The sequence below is a fragment of the Podarcis pityusensis genome (assembly GCF_964106645.2).
Source record: "Podarcis pityusensis genome assembly, chromosome: 6".
NCBI classification, from domain to species: domain Eukaryota; kingdom Metazoa; phylum Chordata; class Lepidosauria; order Squamata; family Lacertidae; genus Podarcis; species Podarcis pityusensis.
Genome location: NC_138030.1, coordinates 49,350,195 through 49,375,518, shown reverse-complemented (window position 1 = coordinate 49,375,518; position 25,324 = coordinate 49,350,195). Strand labels below are relative to the sequence as shown.

At 44.2% G+C, this 25,324-nt stretch overlaps 1 protein-coding gene across 3 annotated transcripts; it reads left to right on the top strand.

Moving 5' to 3' along the window:
* The first annotated feature begins 499 nt into the window (after positions 1-499).
* On the top strand, positions 500-24,236 carry ELOVL1 (ELOVL fatty acid elongase 1). 3 transcript variants are annotated; one of them, XM_081009549.1, is made up of 8 exons: positions 500-589; positions 19,086-19,152; positions 19,393-19,583; positions 21,321-21,401; positions 21,637-21,693; positions 22,060-22,165; positions 22,740-22,876; positions 23,154-24,236. In XM_081009549.1, exons 2-8 carry the CDS (start codon positions 19,107-19,109, stop codon positions 23,397-23,399), a joined length of 864 nt encoding a protein of 287 aa, XP_080865675.1. In that variant the 5' UTR covers positions 500-589; positions 19,086-19,106; the 3' UTR covers positions 23,400-24,236. The 3 variants fall into 3 exon arrangements, with proteins under 3 accessions (XP_080865675.1, XP_080865674.1, XP_080865676.1); XM_081009548.1 differs by lacking the exon at positions 500-589 and adding an exon at positions 4,070-4,228; XM_081009550.1 differs by lacking the exon at positions 500-589 and adding an exon at positions 4,087-4,228 and having other exon boundaries at positions 19,091-19,152.
* The last annotated feature ends 1,088 nt before the right edge of the window (positions 24,237-25,324 follow it).

Sequence of the window (25,324 nt, the reverse complement as noted above, 5' to 3'; positions counted from 1 at the left end):
TTATGATCACCTATTCCTCCTGCCTGGACCACAGCAGGGATTGCTCCCAATTTGTTTGGGGCAGGGAGACCATAGTGCAAAGGCAGAGACATCACACTAGTCTGGGCTAATATTGATGAATTACTACTCTGGTGAGTTTAAAAAAAAAATGTTTGTGTTTTTTCTTGTAGTTATGTTCTTTTCTATTCCATAAAAAGAGCAAAGCAAACAAACAAAAAAACCAAACCAAGAAACTTTCCAGCCATCAGAAATTATGTCTGTTTATTAGTGACCATGGGCTAGCTATAGTAATTCAAAATTATTTCTAGATTCAGTTATCTTTTATTTTTAGTTGTAATCTATAGCAGCACACCAGCAATAGACAACATAATAACCAATACTTTTTTCAAACTTTTATTGTAAGCGACAACACAATTGAATAGATTTTCTTTATTTGAACCATTTTATGTTCCTGAAGCTTTTCTTTTTCTATTTTTTTGGAGGTGGCAGCCATTTTGTGTTAGGCAACACCCCCTGGCAGCAGCCATTTTGTGACTGGCATTGTTGGCATCTTTTTCAAATTCCATGTGTGCCCCCAGATCCAAAAAAGGTTGGTGACAGTGATAAATGAGAATATGTTTTTAGTTTTCAGTTCTTGTCCATAATGTCAGAATATACATGACAGAGGAGATAGCATCCTGAATTGTGTCAGTGTGAAAGCTGGTTAGTTTAATCCTGCTCTTGTGCAACCCAGACCCTGGGACTGCGTCCGAGTGTAGGAGTCAATTATGTTGTTCCCTGGATTTATGACAGAGACTGGCAGTTTACTTACATGGTGTTTATTTACTTTTTAAAATGTGTTTATTATTATTTGCATTTTCAAAAACAGGAACAGAGAGCATATTTAACCCCTCTCCCCCTCTCCTCCCCCTGTCCCACTTACAACTTTGTATACTCACTTGGTGTTTCGTTGAGATTGCCTTCAGAATAAATAGTGAGTGAATATAAATAATCATTTACCAAGTAGTACCAGTGTGGACGTTATCACTGGTTGTTTGTACTGTCCTGCCAAGTAGTGAGTTTTATCAATCACTTGTGCGATATCTAATCAGTTTCAGAAGTATGGTACGGTTATCTTCACCATTTAGCAGGACAATGTATCTTTATTGTTAGATCTGCTTTATGCCTACTTGCTTGTGGTTAATATGGGGTGGTAGTGGAGGATAGTCAATATTTTCATCATATAAGTTGGAAGATGAGTTCAATCTTCAAAATTTATAACTATAACTATGCATTGTTTACCTTACAGGGTGAGAATGATCAGCCAAGTGCCCCACTTAGTGTGGCTTTTGGTGCAGCAAATGCTGACAACGTGATGCATAAATGATGTTTCAACTTTAACATTCAAAAGGGAACCCATGTGTGGGATCTCTTTTATTTATTTATTCATTTTATTAAATTTGGAAACCGCCCTTCCTTCAAAGATCACAGGGCGGTTCACCACATAAAAATACAAAATATTTGTTTTCGCAACAGTTCAAAGTACTAATTACCTTTAAAGTCCTAAGTGGCTTAGGACCAGGTTACTTGGAGAACCATCTTCTCCAATATAAACCTGCCCATATATTAAGTTCTTCTGGAGATGATCTTCTCTGCATCCCACCATCTTAGGTAAATTTCTTAGGAATGTGCTAAGGGTTGTCTTCCTGGAGGCCTATTTAAACCCCTCTAATGGCTTTTCACTAGTATACAGGACTTTGGCAGGACTTTGACCTAATCAGCTGATTATTTTTCACTCTGCTGCATGATTGTTTTTGGTCTTTAGCTCACATTTGGCCAACCTGCAGGCCGTATGCAGCCCTGGCTGCTTTCTGTGCGGTCTATCAAGCAGTGCAGAGGCAACGTTTTTTCGGCACTGGGAGTGCAGTTAAAGCCTCCACTCCCCAGAGTTCCCAATGTAGGCAAAATTGTTCTTTCACGTAGATGTGAATGAATGGTTCCCAATATACAACTGCATGTGGCCCTCAAGGCCAAAAAGATTGTCTACTCTTTTTTGTTTATTTTAGCTGGATAATGGTTTTACCTTTTCCTTTTATACTCCAATATGTGATCTTGTTTTGTTGTAATATTAGTTCTATTGTTGTGCTATCATGCTTTAATTATAAGGAGGCTCTGCAAGATTCTATTTCTATGGTGTTCCTATTAACAATATTGAATGGAGGATTCAAACATCATTGGGCCCGTAAAGAGATGAGTGCAAAGAAAGGGAATTTGCAATCAAGTGTGTATTTTCAGCAACTGCAGAGTCAACTATGTTTTTAAACTGAACATTAAAAAGGTAAAGGAACCCCTGACCATTAGGTCCAGTCGTGGTCGACTCTGGGGTTGCGGCGCTCATCCCGCTTTATTGGCCGAGGGAGCCGGCGTACAGCTTCCGGGTCATGTGGCCAGCATGACTAAGCTGCTTCTGGCGAACCAGAGCAGCGCACAGAAACGGTGTTTACCCTATTTATCTACTTGCACTTTCTTGTGCTTTCGAACTGCTAGGTTGGCAGGAACAGGGACCCAGCAACAGGAGCTCACCCCGTCGCAGGGATTCGAACCGCCGACCTTCTGATCGGCAAGTCCTAAGCTCTGTTGTTTAACCCACAGCACCATCTGCGACCCAAACTGAACATTACCTGTCAACATATACTTCATGTGGGAGCTGGAACTTGCATCTGTAAATGTTAGACACAGGCTGTTTGATTCTTTTTCCTGTGCCTCTAACTGGCCAAATTATTGAAGTAAGTTTTGTGGAATCTACTGGACATTTCCTGTGTAGATTGACAGTTGATATGTGTGAAAGGGTCTTTTCCATTGCAAATACCCAGCTGGTAGAACTCTCTGCCCAATGAGATCTGACTGGCCCTTCTCCTTGATATTATTCTTTGAAGATGTTTTTGTTCTTGCAGGTTTTTCACTTTGCCAATAAATGGTTTGTGCCTAGGTATATTTGGGGCGAAGACAGGAGTGCCTGATGTGCTCTAGTCCATGGGGTCACGAAGAGTCAGACACGACTAAACAACAACAAATATTTGGGGCAGTGCAACTGTTTTTCACTTGGTTGATTCATCAAGCTTATTCTTAAAGTATGAATGTTGACTGCCCTGGACATTCTTTAGAGATGGAAAGGTGGGATAAAAAACTTTAATAGTTAAAATAATGATGAAAATGTTCCTTAAAAAAAAATAATTCCCAGGAGTTGTTAGCAAGCTCCATCCAGATCATGGCTGATCAGAGGGGGTCCTACGGACTTTGAGCTCAACAGGGCTCCTCAGATTTAGACCCTTGATGATTTTTAGGCATTTTAAAAAGTTTCATAACTTGTATCACGTTTTGGTATGATGTGCCACAAAACATCTCCTCATCTAGAAAAGTGTTACTGATTAATAATAATAATAAATCAAATCGTGTCGCTTCTTGGGGGGGGGGGGGGTTTGCCTTCTTTTGTTTTCCTCATGTTTTATTTTTTTATGAAGGCTTAGGAGCCTCAGAAGCTGGAAATAGCTGGGGCCTCTCATTTTAGTGGGAGTAAATGTTGCCAAAGAAAGCTTCTCTACCGGGAGAAGACCACGGCCTGGTGGCCGGGCGGGGCGGGGGTTATCGCTCCTCTTTTGCTGCCCTGCTCTAAGAGTCCTCCGTTTCCTTCCTGATATTTATTTTTAAAAAAACAAACCAAAAAAACGAGTCACTTGAGTTAGTAGCGTGCGTCACACCTAGCGTAGCTCTCGCCCCAAGGAAGCGAGTAAACATGCATAGGACGGAGCGGCAGAGGTCTTCAAGACCGGACTCCAGGACCTTGAAGCGGGTGCAGGAGGAGCAGCCCTGCCAGCAGCGCTCAGTAGTTCTGCAACAAGTGCACTAAGCACGCTTTGGCCCTCGGGGAGCGCCTGCAGCCAAATCCGAGGGCGAGAGGGCGGCCTCAAACCCCTCTCCCTCCCTCCCCCCAACCAACCACCTCCGCCCTCCAGCTTGGCGGCCTCTCCACCCGGCGAGCGCGCCTTCCTACGGGGCGAGCAAGACGACTGGCTCCTCCTCAGTGAGGTAGCTTGTAGTCAGCGCCGCTCTGCCAATCACCGGCAGCGGAGCGCTCGGGGCGGCCCCCTTTAACTCTGGGGTGACTCCGAAGCGGGTCTTCAGAGGAGGAAATAGTAGCCGTGCAAGCAGCTCTCAGGGACGCGCCGGTTCTCTCCTCGTCCTCAGGCGGGTGAGTCGTCGGGCCGCTCTCCGACGGAGGCTGAGGGAGGGCGCTGAGGGGGCATCTCCCGAGTCCCGAAGGGGCCGGGGACCGGTGTCCGGCTTCACGCGCTTCTGCCTTCCTCCGTTGCCTGCCAGCCAGCCACGCCCTGTTTGCTCGGGCCCCGGCGCTTCGCTTGCCAGGCGTCGGGACGGCAGAGAGCCGCGCCCGGCAGCCCTTTTCTCTGCGGTTTCGCAGAGCCGACGGGGAAAGCGGCTTTTTTCCTTTTGGTTAGCGGCGCCTGACAGAGGCCGCGCAGGGCGTCTCGGCAACTTTTGACAGGAGTAACTCCTGGGCCTCAAGAGAGGCAGGAGCGCCGCTTGCTTAGCTCCCCCGGCCGTGGGCCAAGGAAGCTTCCCTCCCGCCTTTCCCCAGAGACAGCAGCGCCTGCCTTCGGGGTGGAACGAGGAGGGGAAATAATTTTTCCCAGGAGCGGCCGCCAAGCCTCAGCGGCGAGAGGGATGTAAGCGCTGCAGGGTAGTTTCGAGGGGCTCCGCGCTCGTTCTTGCGGAAGGCTAAACCTTGGGGTCGGTTGCTGTGGTAGAGGCCAAAAGGAGGCCTTTAGGTCGCCTCGAGGTTTGAGCGAGGCTTCGGATGCCTCTGAAGGGTGAGGTTTTAGCTTACCCAAAAAGCACAGGAACTGTAGTACAGGGTGAAAGTGGCAAGGCAAGTTACCGTAATGTGGGAATCGAGACTTCTGTTTGGGGTTTCTGTAGCTGAGTTTTGCTAATCTCTGTCACTTCTGCTTCTTCTCTCTTAAACATTTGCCTATCCTTTTAGCATTCATGCTTTGCTGTCAAATTTGGTTCCAGAGATGATGGAACTAGTTGCACCTGCAAGAATGAAATTAAGCTGATTCTGTAAGAGAAACCAGTTGCGCCACAAATCCATCCCCTCTTGTGATCCTGTTGCACAAACTGTACTATGTAGCTAATTACATAAATTGGGGATGGAAATAAGAATAAGGTGTAGGTAGAGCAGTTTACAGCCCTCATTCACTTAGGAGAGGAAGATAAATGATGGGTATAACTTGTGAGCGTACCCTTCCCTTCCCCTTACTTCCAATGGAGTAGTTTTCTAGTTACCCTATACAGCCTCCACCCAAACCTTGTTCCAAAGAAGTAAGCGTAACAGAATTAAATAAGCATTTACAGTATTTGTGTTTATACAGCAAAAAATTGCATTCTGAAGATCTTTCAAACCCAGGAGATTACTAACTGCTTTTAGTTACTTTTCGTAGATCTGACAAGTCACGCCACAGGCGCACAGTGTGATGTCACTCAGTAGCTTGGTGCCTTGGATGCCATCTTGGGGAGGTGATCATCTGATGAAATTGGTGCTTCAAAGATTAGGTGCCAGCATCAACCTTCTAAGAATCTTGGCAATTGTGATTTTTAACATGTATTCTATGGTATTCAAAATCATGACTTTTTTTAAAAAAAGAATCAAACTTATTTTTAGGCATAACAGTTCTTCCTGCCTTGTAGCTTAAAAATGTTCCTGCTGTGTCCTGCAACACCTGAGATCTTGTGTCTTACTCTCTTACATCATTCCCTGTAACTATTAGTTAAAACACAATGAAAAGCAGTTAGTGGATGCCTTGTAGTAAGTAGAGAAATAGTGTACTGCTTAACCCTGGCTCTGGTAGCTCTTTTCCTGCTCAGTTAGTGCATGCCAAGTAGCATCTGCTCCCAAACAGGCCCTATACTTGCAAAATAGGAATACTGAAGATGTCTTCTTCTTTGGTGACCCCTTGTAGCTGAGTAAGATTGTCTTCCATGAACACAGTCTTACAGTGAGTCTGTAAGTGACTGGAGGAAAATTCCGGATCCACACGTCCTTCCACAATGGGGACATAGGTTTCTGGGTGGGAGGCAATCATGGTGAGGGTTTGCCAAATTTGCCTTCCTCTTAGCTTGTTTCTCGGTTTTGCCCTGAGTTTGTGCTTCTTCAAAGTTCGTGACACCTTTGGTAAAGGCTGTTCTTCAACTGGAGAACTCGCAGACCAGTGTTTCCCAGTTATTAGTGCTTATGCTACATTTTTAAAGATTTGCATTAAGGTCTTTAAACCTCTTTTGTTGTCCAACAAAAGACTGAAGATGAGAGAAGACAGCAGTGGTTTTTTGTGTGTGTGTGTGTGTGCGCACACACACACACACACACACACGCTAAAGATCTCCATTCCACTTAAATGCACAGTTAAATAAATGGCCGTCCCCTGTTAAACCCTTCCAGAGTGTCACAGGGTATAGGCCTTAGATCTTCTGGCAAGGAAAGGCCACAAGTTAATAGGAACATAGGTCCATCTAGTTCACTACACTGACTGACAATGGCTTTTCAGGGCTTCAATCCTACTTGGAGATTTCAGGAATTGGACCTGAGACATTTTGCATGCAAAATGTATGCTCTGCTGAGCAAGCCCTTTCCTCTTACATCTGCAGGGGAAGGCTGATGGCTTCTTCAGTGGCTACCAAGCAGCTGGAGGCATTTAAAAGCACCAGACAGGTGCTTTTTGATAATAAAATTTTTTTGAGAAAGATGTGTGAGACAACATGTTGCATCTAGTTTAGAAGAATGCATGCAAGCTCCCTGATCTGCCTACATGTGAAACTCTTGTTAGATTGGAGTTGAATTTCAAAAGCAAGCTTTGCGATTGCGTATCTTAAAATATTTTATCCTAGCATACACTGTAAAAATACAGTATTTACTTGAATCTAATGCTCAGCTTCGTTGGGCAAATTACCGGTATGTTGCAAAAATTAAGGTGTGTATTAGATTAGATGACTCATTTACATTTGCCAGCAAGTACTTTTTATGATTTCAAGGTTCTGAAAAATGAGGCGCGTATTAGATTTGATGGTGCATTAGAGTCGAGTAAATATGGTATAACCCCTGCCTGGTGTTGGAGACCCTGTATACTCATTGGAAGAGAAAGGTGTCATCATTAGGCCACCCTCTTCATCATGTCTTGCTCCCATCCAGGAGAGCTCCTGAGCCCTGCTAGGATGTCTGTTCTCTCCCTATCTGGTGGAGCTTTGATTTTTTGGGAAGGGAAGTAGCTCCCTGGCAGAGTAGCTGCTTCCAGATGGTTCCAAGTTCAGTCCAGGTAGGGCTAGAGGTGTCACCCTCCTTGCCTGAAACTGGAGAGCCATTGCTGCCTGTCAGTGTTGACACTCCTGAGCTAGTTGGATCAATGTGTCTGACTCAGTAGAGCTCATCCTATATATAAGGCATTAGGCAGCTTTCTGTGTCCCTATTTAAACCAGCCTTTAATTTGAAGCCATGAGAACCAGAATCTTGCATTATTTTTAAGGGAGGGGCCATAGCTCAGTGGGAGAGCATCTGCTTTGCATGCAGAAGGTCCCAGATTCAACCTAGAATCATAGAATCATAGAGTTGGAAGAGACCACAAGGGCCATCGAGTCCAACCCCCTGCCAAGCAGGAAACACCATCAGAGCACTCCTGACATATGGTTGTCAAGCCTCTGCTTAAAGACCTCCAAAGAAGGAGACTCCACCACACTCCTTGGCAGCAAATTCCACTGTCGAACAGCTCTTACTGTCAGGAAGTTCTTCTTAATGTTTAGGTGGAATCTTCTTTCTTGTAGTTTGGATCCATTGCTCCGTGTCCGCTTCTCTGGAGCAGCAGAAAAAAAAACCCCCTCTGGCAGCATCTCCAGGTAGGCCCCTATCTGAAACCTTGAGGAGCTGCTGCCAGTCAGTGTAGACAGTACTGAGCTAGATGGACCAGTAGTCTGACTCAGGAGGGAGCATCCTATGTATTTTTTCCTTCTAATCCTCCAAAACCTCCTAGCAGTCTCCCCCCCCCCTTAATTATTTCATAAAATGCATACACACTGGCTGGTAAACTTAGTGGCCTGCAGCAATTCTGAGGCATCCACTTGCTTGCCACCCAGGACACCTTTACTCAAGACACTGATTTAGGTGGGCACCGTGGATTGTTTCATGGGCACATTTGAACAATGTGCTGTATGAATGAGACAGGTGGGTGCAGCATCAACACTTACTAATTTTATTGATTTATAGCCCACCTTTTCCTCTGAGGAGCTCAAGGTGGTATGCATAGTCCTCATTTTAACTCTCACAAAACCCTGCAGGGTTGGTTAGGCTAAGAGATGGTGACTCGCCCAATGGTACCCAGTGAAGTGAGTAGAGATTTGAACCACTCGGGTGGAGTTGGCATGCAAAGCAGTTGCTCAATACCACTGACCCACAGCCCTTTCAACACCTCTGGGAGGCTGTTGGTGGGAGAAGAGCTTACTTCAAACCCTACCTGTGAGCCCAAACTCTGTTCCTGCAACACAAGGGGTTGGACCAGAACAGGCATAGGCAAACTCGGCCCTCCAGATGCTTTGGGACTACAACTCCCATCATCCCTGACCACTGGTCCTGTTAGCTAGGGATAATGGGAGTTGTAGTCCCAAAGCATCTGGAGGGCCAAGTTTGCCTATGCCTGGACTAGATGACGCTTGGTGTACCTTCCAACTCTTCAGTTATATGATTCTAGGTTTGTTTCTGGCTGTGTAGGGTTAAAATGCTGCCATGGCATTGGCAACTTCCAGGAAACCTATGGGTGAGACCAGAGATAAATGCCACATCAGCTCCAAAGGCTTGGTCAGATCTTGCATATTTAGAATAGAAATTATGTAAAGTTAGAACTACAGTGGATCCTCTGGATACAAACTTAATTCGTTCTGGAGGTCCGTTCGCACCCCGAAAACACGCGCAACGCAATTGTGTGCTTGTGTGCGAGGCACGCGGAGTGCTTCTGCGCATACATGCGAGGCGAAACCCGGAAGTATACACTTCTGGGTTTGCTGTGTTCACAGCCTGAGGGTCCACTGTACTATGTAGATAGTAATTATTTATGTAAAGCATTCTTATATTGCATTTTAGTAATAAAAAAAAGACTCCCTGGATAGTAGTTTAGAAGTGACAAAACAGTCTCTGCCCTCAGACTTACAATCTAAAAGAAACTAGGAGGGAGCAGCAAAAATTTAAAAATTGGGCAGTGTTTCTTAGTTACAGAATTCTTGTAATGACCTGCCATAATTTAAAGACTTAAAGGAGCACCTCTTCCTAATTTGTCAAGAAAAATGAAAATGTGATTATATCAGTAACTGCACCAGGCCAATTAGAGACAATATGTCTAAATCCAAAGTGCAGTAATATAAACCCTACCATTGACTTTATTATGACTTGCTGTATATTTTTAAATGTCACACTGAATATGTTATCTCTTTTGGGTTACTAGACTTTCTGCCACTCACCCTGATTCACAATAGAACACAGCTAGCTACATAGCTAGGCTGGTTTGGTGTTGCATGTATGGTATAGGTTTCATCTCTACATGTCTGTAGCAGCTTCCTTCCAGACGTGGCGATTCTTTCCTTATTGGCTTTCTGCCTTGCCTGTCTTCAGTGTTCTAGGTGAGTGCATGGAATGTACTTGTGGGAAATGCTGCTGTTACTGGCATGCTGCCATGCTGGACCAACACCTTACAGTAGTACCTTGGGTTACAAACATCTCGGGTTACAAACACTTTGGGTTACAGACTCCGTTAACCCGGAAGTAGTACATCAGGTTAAGAACTTTATCTTAGGATCAGAACAGAAATTGTGCAGTGGCAGCGGGAGGCCCCATTAGCTAAAGTGGTACCTCAGGTTAAGAACGGTTTCAGGTTAAGAACGGACCTCCGGAACGAATTAAGTTCATAATTAGAGGTACCACTGTACTTGGGTCAGAGAAGCGTAACTCCAATTCTGTGGAAAGAGCTGCACTGGATTTAGAGTAGTGCATGTAGTTCCCCTGCACAAGGCACCAAGCCAAGGGGGGCACAATATAATATTAATAGCAATACATTTATTTATATGGGTATTTAACTGAGAAGATTCATTTAAAAAGCAACTGTACCAGAAGGAATTATTGTGAAAATATGAAATATGGGGCGGGGGGGACCAAATTATGTCCTTGCTCAGGGTGCCATATTAACAAATTTTGCTGCTGGGAAGAGAAGTTAAATCAAAATCAAGCTTGCATTTAAAATAATTATTATTCACAAATCTTTCCCTGGTTCATCTAATGTTTAGTACCATTAATCACAACCACATAGGTATCAATCTAACTTGGCCGCCACCATTTGCTGTCCCCACCCTACCTGCAGTCTCTGGTGAAACTGATTAAATTGAGGCTGGGTGGGTAAAATTATGTATATAAAATTAAAGTAGCAGTATACAGGTGAAACTCTGTATACTGGAGGGCCAAGTTTGCCTATGCCTGACTTAGGTGCTCCTTTGATTTTGAAATACCTCCCCCCTCCCACCGTGGCAATGGACTTGGAGAGAAAGTAGTGGGCAGCTGAAGCTTTCCCACCCTTCTGTGGCACCTGACATCACCATCTGGAGGTGCATGCCTGGGGAATCATTGGATCTGGACTTCGCACACTATTTCACACACGAATACCCCCCCCTTAGAATTCTATCAGTTACATTTTATCTGCACAATCGGAATGAGTTTCTGGAACCAAATGCTTTTTCTGTGCAGCCTGAGCAGAAGCAGTCACCATTAAGAAAAAGAACTTGGAATAGGCCAATATATGTGGACTGTCCCTGGATCAAGCAACTTTTCTTTAAGAACCAATCACAGTCAGTCCATTGTTTGAAAAATAAGACTAGAGCCTTCTTGCCCCAAAATGACAACTAGACATTCCATTTTGGCAGTTGCAAGCTTGGTTTAAGGAGCCATTTGGCACCTAGCTTATATATCTTTAGTTTTTAACACTGGCTGAAACAAATAGTAAATGGTTCATATAACATGAATATGATTTACAGATTCTAGCATCTTTTTAGAGACTAATTTACGCATGTAAAGTATACTATAAAGTCATGAAATGAGCTACATATGCAATAGAAAGGTATGAATGAATTAGGAGGAAAGGAGCCAGAGTTGCTCCTGTAGTGCCATTTGGTCTAGGGTCAGTCTTGCTACTGCCCATGTCTGCATTGCTATCTAGAAGAAACATAACATGACTGGGGACACTAGGAAGCAGGACTCGAAAATATATTTTCTCTGTGCTAGTGTAAAATTTATTGATGGCTGGGATTTTTCTCTCTCCAGTCTGCTATTAGGCTTGCCATATTTTGAAGATCAAAAAAGGGGACACATTACTGACTTCTGCTTTTAACTATCGATCACTATGATGGCTCTCATTTTACATACCCATAAAAGAGTATGTGTCCTGGAAAAAGAGGACATATGGCAATCTTAATATGTGGCTTTGGGGCCTGGTTACCATGATCATGCATTCTCATCAAGCAGACTCATGGATGATTCATGTTACAAGATCATCCCATCAGAGGCTATCCCTGAGTCATGGGCCTACTTTATTTCACCTGGAGGTCTATAATGAGTTTGACTTTGGATGTGTGTTAACTTTCATCCACCTACAGTATTCTAGCTAGTCTGTTTCCTACTGCAGCACTGGAGGACCTCAGATTCCCCATCCCTTCCATAATGGATATTTGTGTATGGAGGGAAAGAGGCATGTTTTGTGGCATTTGCCTGTTCTCGCTCCTTATCTGAAACATTATTAAGTAGAGAGGCTTATTTACGTACAGCTTGGCTCTCAAGGCTATAAGAGTTTGAACTGCTCAGCAGCAGTTAGTTTCTCTGAATAATTTTGCCTTAGGGCAGGCAAGATCTCTGTCTAAACCAAGCCTGGATTATCACCCGGGAAACGCATGTGACTTTAATTATTGACATTGTCCATGAGTTCTAGCTGGGAGGAGGAGAGAGAGTATAGTTACAAGTGGCTGCCATATCAAGGTGGAGAACTAGTGGAGGTACCGTAGCTATCTAGGACTCTTGAGGTGAAAGCAACCTTGATTGGCTTCTGCTGGTAGAGCCAATGCTACTTATTCCTGTTTGTGCTTGGGAATTCCCCCTGATAATAGATGAGAACAATAACTTTCCTTTAGGTGTGACCTTGCAACTTTTCACTGAGTTGGAGAATACAAAATAATAGTATCCTATTCCTAAAAGGCTGTGAATACTAGCCAAAATTATAATGACCAGGCTGGAGAGGGAAAGTCATGCCTGAAAATGGTGAAGGAGAAATGCATGGCGTGACCCAGGAGTGCTGAATGGTGGCCTCCATTGGAAGTAATTTTGATTTATTTAGTAAATATATCAATTTTAATTTTAGTTCAAGATTCCCATAGGATATGTTACATTTTGAGGTTAGGATGACCTCCTGAGCCTTGGGATGTAAATCTGTTGGGGGTTTTTCAGAGTAATAAGAAGATTGGGAGAGTTGTATGAGAAATTGGGGTCTGGAAAGTCTTCAGTAAATGCATTTCTGTCTCCTTCGTAAATAAATTTTTGTAGGCTTGGTTCCTGAGTGTGTCTATCTGGGAACCACTAATATGAGCCAGATAGCTGCTTAAGGAGGTGTATATTTCCAATGTCATAAGGTTTGTCTGCCTCCTTTGGTGTACATAGTGGGGAGCTATGTCTTGCTAATAAGTACAGTAGACCCTTGGGTTATGTTACTCTTGAGCAACATAAACTTCGGGTTGCGAAAGCGGCAAATCTGGAAGTATTTTTCCGGGTTTCGCCGCTCACGCATGTGCAGAAGTGCTCTGTCGCGCTGCGCGTGTGTGCAGAAGCGGCGCCTCTGGATATGGATTTTTCGGGGTGCGCACGGACCCCCGGAACAAATTAAATTCATATCCAGAGGGTCCACTGTAGTGGCATGTTAAATCTCAAAGGGGCATGGGGCTTGAATAGACAACTGAGCCACACATACTCCTGCCTTGCAACCTTCAGGCCTCCCAAATGGCCACTGCAGTTATCTTTTGACCTTAAAGTATTTTTGTACAGTGGTGCCTCGCAAGACGAAATTAATCCGTTCCGCGAGTCTCTTCGTCTTGCGGTTTTTTCGTCTTGCGAAGCACGGCTATTAGCGGCTTAGCGGCTATTAACGGCTTAGCGGCTATTAACGGCTTAGCGGCTTTAAGAAAAAGGAAACAAACTCGCAAGAACTTGCAAGACGTTTCATCTTGTGAAGCAAGCCCATAGGGAAATTCATCTTGCGGAACGACTCAAAAAACGCAAAACCCTTTCGTCTAGCGAGTTTTTCGTCTTGCGAGGCATTCGTCTTGCGGGGCACCACTGTAGTTTACTATGGCTGTCTGGACCTGTTGTGGCCCCTTTCTATAGCTTGTTTGGATTTTTAACACAGCCTGCAATACGTTAGAGAACTAAGGGAAGTCTCTTAAGGGCTTATTCTAAGAAATGCCTTGCTATTAAACAGAGGTATCAGCCTTTGGGATATATGATTGGGCTTGTTCAATGGCAGACGTGTGTTTAGTGACCAGATTGATCATTAGGATTTATAGGAGTAATATGTGGGCTTTTGACAACTCTCTGTGTCAGTGTTGCTTTTCCAGGGCTGCCTTTTCCCTATTGCTCTGGATATTTGTGCAGCCCCTTGGCAGGCCAATCATAGGAGCATTCCAGTTCCCTCCCCCATCTCTGCATCAGTATGCTATTGAGAGATTCCTCCCTGCTCCCATGTGGGTGGCAGTACCAGGCACAACCCTTCTATACAAGACACTAATGTGGGTGCAGGGCTTTGTGTTGTTGGCTATGGAACGTCTGTGGGTTGGAGATGCAACAAAGCTATGGGCCTGACAGGATGTATCAGAGAGTTGCCAGGCCCCTGTTTGCAGAGGTGGGTGGAGCTGGAATCCACATATGAAAATTTGCAGCAGTACAAGTAGAGACACAAATGAGCTTAATCCCAATGTGTGTGTCTAGTTAATCTCTGTGGATTTCCACTGGTAAGCACATGGTGGATATAATTCCTGTTGAATTATAGCCATGATCCCTTGCATTTGTAGTCACAGCTCAGAGGGATGATTCCCATCCTCCTTGATGGTGTCCTGACCCTTGCTCTTTGATCATCTCACTTGCTTTGTTTTTGTTTTTTTGTTTTTTTGAGAACCTCATTTTTTACTGAGTAGGAGGATTATCTCAACTGAAGCACTTCTCTCCCCCAGGCCCTGGTTGGGATTCTGTTTTAAGACCCCTCACAGCAACCTGCCAGAATGCAGTTGGGGCGGATTCCTACCTTGGCTGTCCTTCCAGTCTGACCTGATAACTTGGTTATGTAGTGGACTGAGGTGGATGGTACTTGGACAATACAATATGGCCATATTTTGTATGGTAACGGGCTTCTGAGATTTTTGCAGTCTCCCCTGCATTTCCCCATTTACTCAAGGGATAAGGAAGACTGTGCTGTATTTTCTGTCTGACTATACAAAACAGCTGCTCTTAAGGCTACAGTGGGGCTGGGCTGCTGCTGCTGTGTGAGCAGGTGCCGAGCTGAATTCACTCCTTCTCCCAAACAGGCTGAGCAGGTTGGGCCAATATAGGATAGAGGAAAGAACAGCAATTCCTGCATCATCTTTGTGCGTTGCTGATTTGGCAAGCCAGTAGCCTTGGTGCTATGCTTAGGACCTGCCAGACTTGGGACTTAACCTTCAATCATACGATCATCAAGGCATAGGAGAACCTAGCTATTTTAACATATTAATGAGCAGTGCCCATTTCATCAAGGAGAGAAAGTTAAAAGGTACTTCAGGGTCTCTTCATTCACTGCTGAGATATAAGCAGTGTTTGGTTCCTCCTCTTGAAAGCTTTCCATTCTGACTGGTAATTAAAAAAACTAAGAAGTGGTGCTTGAATTTTTCGTCTCTTCTCTTCTAGTCTCTTTTCCTTTATTTATTTATTAAATTTCTATACCACCCTTCTTCAGAGAATCACAGGGCAGTTTACAATATAAAAACAGAAAAATACGTAACATAGTAACAAACAAAAACAATAACCCTGCCCCCATAGTTTAAAAGGCCTTATACAGTGGATGCTCGGGTTGCAAAAGTGATCCGAGCGGGATGCACGTTTGCAACCCGCAGTGTCCACAACCCACAGTGGCATGTCTGTGCATGCACAGGTTGCAATTTGGTGCTTCTGCGCATCTGCAAAGCACGGTTTAGCACTTCTGCGCATGTGCGACTGCTGAAACCTGGAAGTAACCTGTTCCGGTACTTCTGGGTTTCGGCGGTCCGTAACCCGAAAAAGCGCAACCTGAAGCGTCTGTAACCTGAGGTATGACTGTATAATTTAATTAGTCAAAGAACTGGGAGAAGAGGAATGCTTTCCCTTGGGAGAATATTCCACGGATGGGAGAGTCACTGCAGAAAAGGTCTATGTTGCCTCCCTCCGGACCTCTCATGGAGTAGGCACACAAAGAAGGGCCCTGAATTATGATCTCAGGGTCTGGGTGAGTTCATATAGAGAGAGGCAGTCGTAGAGGCATTGATGTCCTGAACCGTTTAAGACTTTATACTGTAGGTCAAAACCAGCACTTTCAAACTCACTGGAAACTGGGCCTGGAAACTCACTGGCAGCCTGTGCAGTCATGCCAGGATTGGCGTAATATGTTCAAATCATCCTGCCCTGGGTGAGCCTTTAGTGTCACAACTTCTTTTGGATTGTATGCCTGGGGGCAGAGTCTGCCTTATCACAGTCATATGCAAGCCTCTATGGAGAGAGGAATGCTTTAAATGATTATAGTTTGGAATGCACATATACTGTGCCTGGGTAGTTGTTGTGACCTCCTGTCTCTGGGAAATACAATACAGTGGTACCTTGAGTTACAGACGCTTCAGGTTACAGACTCCGCTAACCCAGAAATAGTACCTCAGGTTAAGAATTTTGCTTCAGGATGAGAACAGAAATCGTGCAGGGGTGGCGCAGCAGCAGCGGGAGGCCCCATTAGCTAAAGTGGTACCTCAGGTTAAGAACAGTTTCAGTTTAAGAACGGACCTCCAGAACGAATTAAGTTCTTAACCCGAGGTACCACTGTACTGAGAGGTGTGCTTCAGGTGCTGAGAGGAATGCTTAGATTGCCTAGGCAAGAGTCATATTCTACAATAGCCAGGACCTTTTTGCTCTGTGAACTTCCTGGTTCTCATAAAGGTGGTTGTGCTGAATTGTAACCATGTAGATGATGTGTAAGGGTAATATATTCAGAAATGCCCCTTAAGCACCTCTGCAACTCCTTGTCCATCCTCTCTGGCTACGTTTTCCAGCTATTAGAGTATCTTCTCAACTATCATGTTGGAGATTGGAAAGAACAACTGCCAATATCAGGCATGGTTTGCTTACCACAATTCTTCTACCTGTGCTGCAATTAAGGGCTTTTCTTTCATCTTCCTGGTTGATTTCCCAATTTAAGGGGAGTGAAGAGTAGAATCTGTGGCTTGTTGGGATGAGTTTCGCTTACCTCTGGGCTTTTCCTGCTCACTAGCTCTCAGCTTCTGCAAGGAACAAAGGGTCAGCTACCTCAGAATGTTGTTATCCCTAATTCCCTTGCTATGCCTGTTGTATGATGGGTTTTTGTGCACTTTAGTACTATTTCCCTCTTCCTGCACTAGCAGCCAGTGTCTGGGGCTTACTCTTGGTAAACCTAGTAAGATTATGGGGATTAGCTAGGTTTTACCAGGCATTTGTTAGGCCTTCGTAGCACCTTTCAAACTTGGGTCAGTTGGCAAAGTGGGAGAGAGACATATTTTTCAGGAACTGATTAGAGTTTTTCTTAATTTATTGACCCCGCTTATGAGGCTTGTCAGTATCTTTTGGACTTCCTGCAGCACTTGCTTCTTGCCCCCTGAGTCTTTGGTTGGACTATTTGTATAGGATTGAAGAAGCAAAAGATACCGAACCCTAGCTGCTTGAACGTCTGTGGGTGAAACTTGGAAACTATAGGAAAATATGGCTAGAGAGGATTAATCAAATCTAGCGTCATTCAATCATTTTATATTTGACTAAACAAACAAATAAATTATTATGATCCCCTTGTAAACATGAATGTTCCTGGTTGGCTACTGCCCTTCCTGGGTTAACTTTTCCATTTATTCTGCTTATAAGCTTGACTTCTTCACACGCTGATTCTGTTAGGCAGGGTGGGGAGTCCATGGTGGAAAAACTATTGCCTTTAATTCCCTGACAGCTTACTACGAGCACTGTGGAAAGTGGGGTGGGAGGAGCTCTTGATTTCTTTTCTCTCCCTATTGACTTCAATGGGAGAAGCTGAGGTAACTCTGGCTTTACATCAGGGAAATGAGAAGGCCTGGGATTCGGTGTCTGAAGTCTCTCCCCAACTCCCTGCCCCCTAATTTCTGACCTTCCTACTGCTGGAATGGTAGTGGAGCTGTGCCACACTACACTGGTGAGGAACCTCCTCCTCTGTCTGCAGACCTCCTTTGCAATAGAGAAGGAAGTCTTTACAATTATTGTTAATTTAATCAGTCTTAACTATTCATATATCTTTCTAACAATAGATTGTTCACTTGGTTTATGGGTGTTTTTCCAAGCTTTGACAGTAATAATCCTGCAGTGATTATGATATGTAGAATCTGGATTTTGTATGGTTATAGGGGTCTAATAAGCAGATCAGAGGGTCTAATGGAATTTCAAGAGGCAAACATTCAACCTTTCTTTTCCTCTTTGGTGGGGGTACATCAAAGCGAAGAGTGAGCCTGAAGTTCTAATGAAAACCTTTAAAAATCTCTAGGTGCTATTGCTGTTTGATAATCCTACATTTGTTTCTTTTATTCTTTATTCACTTGTATTTTAAATTGTTCTTTGAACTCTCCAATTTGCAGTCCCTTGTATGATGCAGGCAACTGACCTTATGCCATGGACAGTTGTTCTTAGCAATCACCTTCCTTTTTTCATACAATCAGTTGTACTACTTTCAACTTTTTAGAGCTTCTGTAGTTGGACCATTAAACTTTCCTTGCTGTCTTTGAACCTACTCCAGACTTTAGGGGCAACAAGCTTTGTGTGTGCATATGTGTTAGTGGACCTGAATTGAAATAACAGATGTGATCTTCTGCAACCTGATACATGGGTTTTTGCTGAGGCTGCGCTGTTGGCCATGCAAATATCCTGTAGCCATCTTGGGGTGCAGGAATCAAGCATCTTTTACATGGGGCCAGAAGCAAGAGGATGTTTTGTGAATCGGCACAACAAGCCAATTCCTTAAAATCTTTTAAAAGCTGGGCAAGTAGGGCTTCTATGACAGAACTGGCCTTCACCATTTGAGTCTAGTTGGCATGTGTGTTGCTTTCCTAATCTGTGACTTCAGAGAAGGTTTGTTCTGTACCTGCTGGTGAAAGAACATTTTGAAAAAGGCGTTTCCTTTTTCTTGGGTAATCCAGGGCTGCCTGTCATTTTGCACCGAGTGGGGGGAGGTGCATTGTGCTGCAGTTCATGCAGAGCATTATTGGGGATGTGCTTGTGACTTGTACAGCATGTGCTTGGAGTGATTCTAAACTACAATTGTAGGATGGGGAAGAGTGGCTGTTATAGAGAGATCCTTGTGCCTGATTAAACAGTTTATTCCTATATCTATATAGGCATGCATTTTGCTGCAAATGCTTTTTGTGCAGAGCTCAGATGGGCAAGAGGCACAGAATTCCCAAAATCATACTGCCTAATAGCAAGAAGTGTTTAGGATCATGTGATCTCTCATTTTTCAGCTCTGTAGCTGGTCATATGAGGAGGGCCAAGTTGGCAGTTGGAAGATTCTGAGAGGAAGTGATTGGATTGCTTACTTCATTAAAATAGTTGACAGTTCTGTGCAGGATGGGGAGCAGTGCTGTAGAAGCATCGTATGACTGGACCTGCAGATAATTCAAGTACTATTGGTGTGACTCACTCTTTCTTTCTTGTGCAGAACAGCTGAACTACTGTTGTCATGGACTCACTGGTGAACATGTATCAAGACTTCATAAAGAAAGCAGGTGAGTTTGGCTTACTCAGCCAAAGTGACCCACTGGGGCCTCAAGAAGAGAAGTAGTCAACTTTCTGGCTGCCTTACAGATGCTACCTCCCCTGCCCCAGGTGTAACAAAAGCTTGAGGGTCCCGGTGTGACTCAAACACTTAACTTATCCTGCCCTAGATGCATAGCTGCTGATAAAATAACAGAGGGAGTGTTGTTGGGCACAGTGCATACCTCTGAACAGTCCACTTTTCCCTTCAGACCCACGGATTTCTTCGTATCCACTTATGGGCTCACCTTTTCCTATGACGGGCATCTTGCTGGGTTATATCTACTTTGTACTGTCATTGGGGCCACGCATCATGGCCAACCGGAAACCTCTGAACCTCAGGAAGTTCATGATTGTCTATAACTCCTCCATGGTAGCTCTGTCGCTCTACATAGTCTATGAGGTAAGCATCTCCTAGATAGATTAGCTATAGCTTCCATTGGTGGGATGTTGCTGTTACTGCTTGTGGTGCATCCCCAGTGTCCGTTTCAAACTCCTTCCCACCCTGGCATATGTAAAGCTTTATGGGGTTAAGAGGTTTTGGGGTGGGATGCACCTAATGGATCCTGACAACGGAAACCATTTGTGCAATGGGCCTTTGGTCTGGTTACATTAAGGTGTTAATGTTCATGCAGGGTGTGGTTTTTTATGAGGATGCTAATTTCCATGAATAAACTCTTTCACTCTTCCTATCAGGAATTGTTCACATGATGACCTAGAAGTGTAGCAAGGCTATGCTTAACAGACAATGTACACGTTTCTACTAGCTGTAATTTACTTAAATATACAGTATCAGCTGGCCATAATCGTGCAACAGTTGTCTAGTGTCTCCATTGTAGCCTTTTATACAGAATGGTACATACATGTGACTTGGGAATTGCACAACCCCTTCCCAGTAAATATGTTTTCTCTGTCAGTGTTTATGTGATGGAGTGCATCATGCTTACTGGTATTCCATTTTCTTAAAGCTGGCAGGGGTAGCATTACCTGCTCAGGTCAATAGTCAGGAGAATTATCTTAAGAAGTGCCTCTTCTTTAAAAGTGTTAAGTTACAAATTAAGTCTATTGGACTTGCATTGTAGCAGCTGGATGTACAAGGGCATTGCTGGACAAAACTACATACATAAGCAGATTTTTAAAACTATAAATATGGGGAGATAAAGTGTGTGTATATCTAAGTCAGTATGCAGAATTACATCAGAGTTAGTTATTTACAACACCACCTAACCAGGTGGGGATTATTGAAGAAGCAGAGCTAGCACCCCATCCACCTAATTGTTGAGCATGGTGGCTGCAACAGAAGTTGGGGTGGGGTATTGTGGCAGCTTGGAGCTGGTGCAGCAATCAGACCCGGATTGGGCCCAGTGCTATTAGCACATGATAGGGGCAGGGCTGTCCCAGCACTATCCCTGCAAAGCCTTGTTTGGGGGCTTTCTGTAGACTGCTGCCAGCAGCCCTTCTGCCTGCCCATTCAATGGGCAGAAAGAGGAAGGCTATGTCAGCAGTGACACTGGTGTTACTCTGCAGGTGGTGGCTTATGGAGGCTGGCAGCCCTGGATGAAGGGACACCTCTACAGTATGTATGTGTGTGCGTGCACGCGCACACACACACACACAACACAGCGCAAAAGGGATTTGGATTGCTGTGACAGCTGAAAAGTCCACAGGATTTTGTTCCAATGGTTGCTCATAGAAGTGCCTAGAAGAGAGATTTGCATGGCAGAGAAGCTGTATGACATGTACCTTGTACAACCTTCCATTTCGGCACTAGCTTGGTAGCCATTGGTGACCTAAGAGTTCTATGCAGATGAATGAATGGACTGCTGGTGGCTGCTAAGGAAGGAAAGCTTGTCCCTCAGCTTTGTCTGTCCTCCTCCAGCCTGTTCGATAGCAAGCTACTTTTATTTATTTTATTTTAATTTTCCTGCTAATAGGATAGTTGCCTGCATTTTAATGTTGACCAAAGAGAAGAAGCTTCTCTTTCTCTTCAGTGAGCATGGAAACGTAGCTGATTAGCCTCTTATAAAACTAGTAACACAAATTTTAGGCTTGCTTGTAATTTTTGTGGGTATGTTTACAAAGCTGAGCTGGTGAATGTAGTATCATTGAGAAGTATCTGAATGGTGGCTCCTTGTTGCAGTTCCTTATGTCAGGCTGGTTGACTGGTTACACTTGGAGGTGTGACCCTGTGGACCAATCCCAGAATCCCATGGCCCTTCGGGTAAGTTCTTTCATTCTTTCAACCCTATATCTTGTCTCACATTCCCCCACGTGTGAGAGTGTTCTTGTTGTTTTTTTAATGTAAGCACAAGCTTGGCAAATGTTGCAATTCTGTGGTGGGATTACTTCAAGATGAGAAATGGGGATTCAGAAGGAAGAAAAAATGAGGGTAGAAAAGTAGGGTGGAGCTTTATGTTTTGATGACTAGGATTTCTGACATTGCTCTTTCTTGGTAGATGGTCCATGTAGCCTGGGTCTTCATCATCTCCAAGTACATTGAACTGCTTGACACAGTAAGTGCTTGTTTTTTGAGGCCTACAGTATCTTGTTTGGAGCAGAAATGGGTATGGCTACACATTTGTATTGGCCTTAACAACACTTACCAGATGTGGTCAGACAGCCCTACTTATTCTGACATGGATCATTTGTGCAAATTAATGGTGACTAACTACTAACACTAGTAGGTATTTCATTGGGATAGGGTGGTTTTTGTTCATTTTCTTACAGTATGTACAGTTGATATTTATTAGCTCACTGAAAATGATTGGATTGTTACTATTTGGAGTCTGCAATGGTGCTTCCTCTCTTTTATACATTCTGGAGTAATGGCCCACTGGCCAAAATGAAAAGCCCATCTCACTCTAATCTCTTGCTTCCAGGTGATCTTCATCCTAAGAAAGAAGAATGAACAGGTGACCTTCCTGCATGTGTTCCACCATTCAGTGCTTCCCTGGAGCTGGTGGTGGGGTGCCAAATTTGGCCCAGGTGAGATTTAGGGAAGGCATGTATTCTCTCTCTCTCTCTCTCTCTCTCTCTGTGTGTGTGTGTGTGTGTGTAAATTCTGTTAACATTTAATTGATTTTTAATGGGCCTATCTATGCTTTTAGCTGTTTCTATTTTATCTGTAAGCCACCTTGAGTCTCTGCATAGTGAAAGATGATGGTGATGAATTGTTAACTTTTGGAATAAAGTACAGAGCTTTTAGAATGGTAAAAGTTAATATTGTATAATTTTTATATCAAAGGTTCTCAACTTTTTGGGGCCTGGGGGCTCATTTGGAAATCTAAATTTGTCGTGGGCACTTCAAAATAGCATTTCACAGAATACTAACTGGAGATGATTAGGAACCCCCCCCCCCAAAAAAAGCCCCACAAAGACAACAATAACAAACATTTCTGACTTCTTTTACTCTATTACCACCATAACCACCATATTCATGGTCCCTGATGTTCCAGAAGAATTCCTTTCTGGTCTTGCTATATGTATGTAGGACTTGGTCATATCTCAGCTCTTCCTTTACCATTTGAATTTAATCTTTCTCTTATTTGTTGGCCTGCAGGAGGAATGGGCTCATTTCATGCTTTAGTGAACTCGATAGTACATGTGGTGATGTACTTTTACTATGCGCTGTCAGCTGCAGGGCCTGCCTATCAAAAGTACCTGTGGTGGAAGAAGCACATCACTGCCATTCAACTGGTGAGTAGGAAAGGGAGAGGACCAGGCCACTCATGCCAACAACTCCCAACTTTCGATGGTACAACCAGCCTGGGGCATTGGTCTGACTTATTTCCTTTCTCTTGGCAAGAGCTACAGGAACTTATGTAGCAATTGTTTCCTGTGCTAGACTTTCTGTGTTCTCCCTCTCCCAGCTTGAACTACCTGTCCCTAGGGCTGTCTATTTCCTCCCGTGGGTAGGGGAACGGGATATAGCTGCCTTCTTTACTCCATAACTTTCTCTTGCCTCCACTCACAGTTGCAGTTTGTGCTCGTCTCCATCCACGTCTCCCAGTACTACTTCATGCCCAGCTGTGACTACCAGTACCCAATCTTCATCCACCTCATCTGGATTTACGGCGTTATCTTCTTCCTCCTCTTCTCCAACTTCTGGTACCATTCGTACACCAGAGGCAAGCGTCTGCCCAAGGTCATGACACAACCTCAGCAGAATGGCTTTCATGAGAATGGTGCCATTTCTAACGGCAAAGCCAAAGCCAACTAGGAGGTGGGTGGGATCAAGGTGTCTCGGACCAACCGAACCCATGTCTGGGCCCATTAGCAAGACCAAGTGCCTAAAGACTGTTGTCTTGCAGTTCCAAGCCACCTTCCCAACTGCTCTATATCCCTCACACCTGGCCTTCAGCTGTCCCAGGGGAGAGAGGCTGATTGGGCTGTTGGTGCTGGTTTTAGCCTAAGGTCTTCAAAGTGCCTGTGTCTGCCCTGGGCTGGGCTCCCTCCAGAGCTGGACCAAAGCAGAACTCTGCCAGATGGGACACACCTTTCCATTTAGTTCTATGTACTCCATGTGATCCAGGTGGGAATTTTGTTCCTCTGCTTTCCCTAAGTTTGTGTTGCCCGCTGTTCATTCTCTTTACCCCATTGGAGCCCTGCCATTCATACTTGAATGTGAGTGGTCCCTTGTTGCTGTGGGTCTGACTCCCCCAGAGAGATCTATTCCTGCTCTGTATGCAGGTGGGGTGCTATAGGCCGAGGGCTTCATTCTTGCTGCCTTGGCTGGCCTCAGTGTTCATCCTTCCACATAACTCCCCAGTTTTTGGTTGCTCTGATCCCACAACCTTAGCAATAACTCTGGGCTCTTGCTCCCCATGGGTTGATGACCACAGATACTTTTGCTGCACTGAAGCCCAGGGAGAAGGACCTTTTTCCAGCTTGCATGCTGTTGCTCTGTGTGCCTTTTTATTATTATTATTATTACTGGATCTGCTCCAAGGAGCAGACGCTCCCTGTATTCTAAGCCTTGGGGAGGACTCAGGAGAGGTGCCTCCCTTCTACCTGAGTTTCTCACTTGTATTCACAGAAATAAATGGACAGAAAGAGAGTAGTGATTCTTGTTCTTGATTTCAAGGCTTTGGACCCATGACTGGTCAGGCTTGGGTGAGAAGAACAAACATTTCCATGGGCCATATTGACTATAAAACAGATGTTGACATTCAGTTCCAATGAGGTGCTCCCCTTCAGTCACCTTGTGCCTTAGTTGGGGTTAGTTTAAGGAGTGGGGATAACTGAAAAATTCAGATCAAAAACCTATGAAGTATTGTAGTGGCCACATTCTGGCTTGCCCAGTGTAGTGTCGTGCCTCAGGTGACTTCTGCTAGAGGACCACGACTTGAGCAAAGCTAACTTTGCTCAAAGGTTTTGTGCATTTGTTTCCTAGGCTCCTTTCTTTTCTCCCTGCCAGGCTGAATGCATATTCTCTTTTCCTTACATGGAAAGTTTTAGGCCAGCTGCCTTTCTGTTTTTTACTGATTTCCGTTCTTGTCCAAGCTCCAGCTGCTGCGAAATATCCTGTGCCTGAAGCCCTATTGCTTTGTGCTATTTGTCTGTAGCCTGAAAAGTGGCGCTGCTGTTGCTACTGTGTGTCACACCCAAAATAGGCCTGTGTTAGAACTGGCCAACAATGGCAGATCTTTGATCTGTGCAGTATCCTATAGATAGTGCTAAATGTGGCTACAAGTGTTGCTGGATAGAATTATCCAAGGCATGGCAGAATGCGTATTTTGTTGGAATAAATCTTGCAGAGTGACTTGGTTACGTAAGTGTCTTTCTCTACCTCAGTGCTAGGGCTAGACTAATACATAACCTGGATTATGTGCCATAAGCAATGCTAGATGTACTACTACAGCTTTTACCACCAGCTATTTTAGCCAGTTTTCAGATAGGATGGTCCTGTTTTAAAAACTTTTAAGCAAAGTTTATTGTTAGATTGAATTACAAGGTTTTGTAACACTTAAATCTCTCCACTGCTGATCCCTTGCTGTGTCCTGCCTTCTTCCTTCAGTGCATGTGTGAGAAACTTTCGACTAATGCTTATGACAGCATTCTACATTTACACCACTGTTCTGAATTAGTATTTTATTATGATGCAAGGGAATTTAGGGATATACTACTCAGCAATAGTAAAAGATG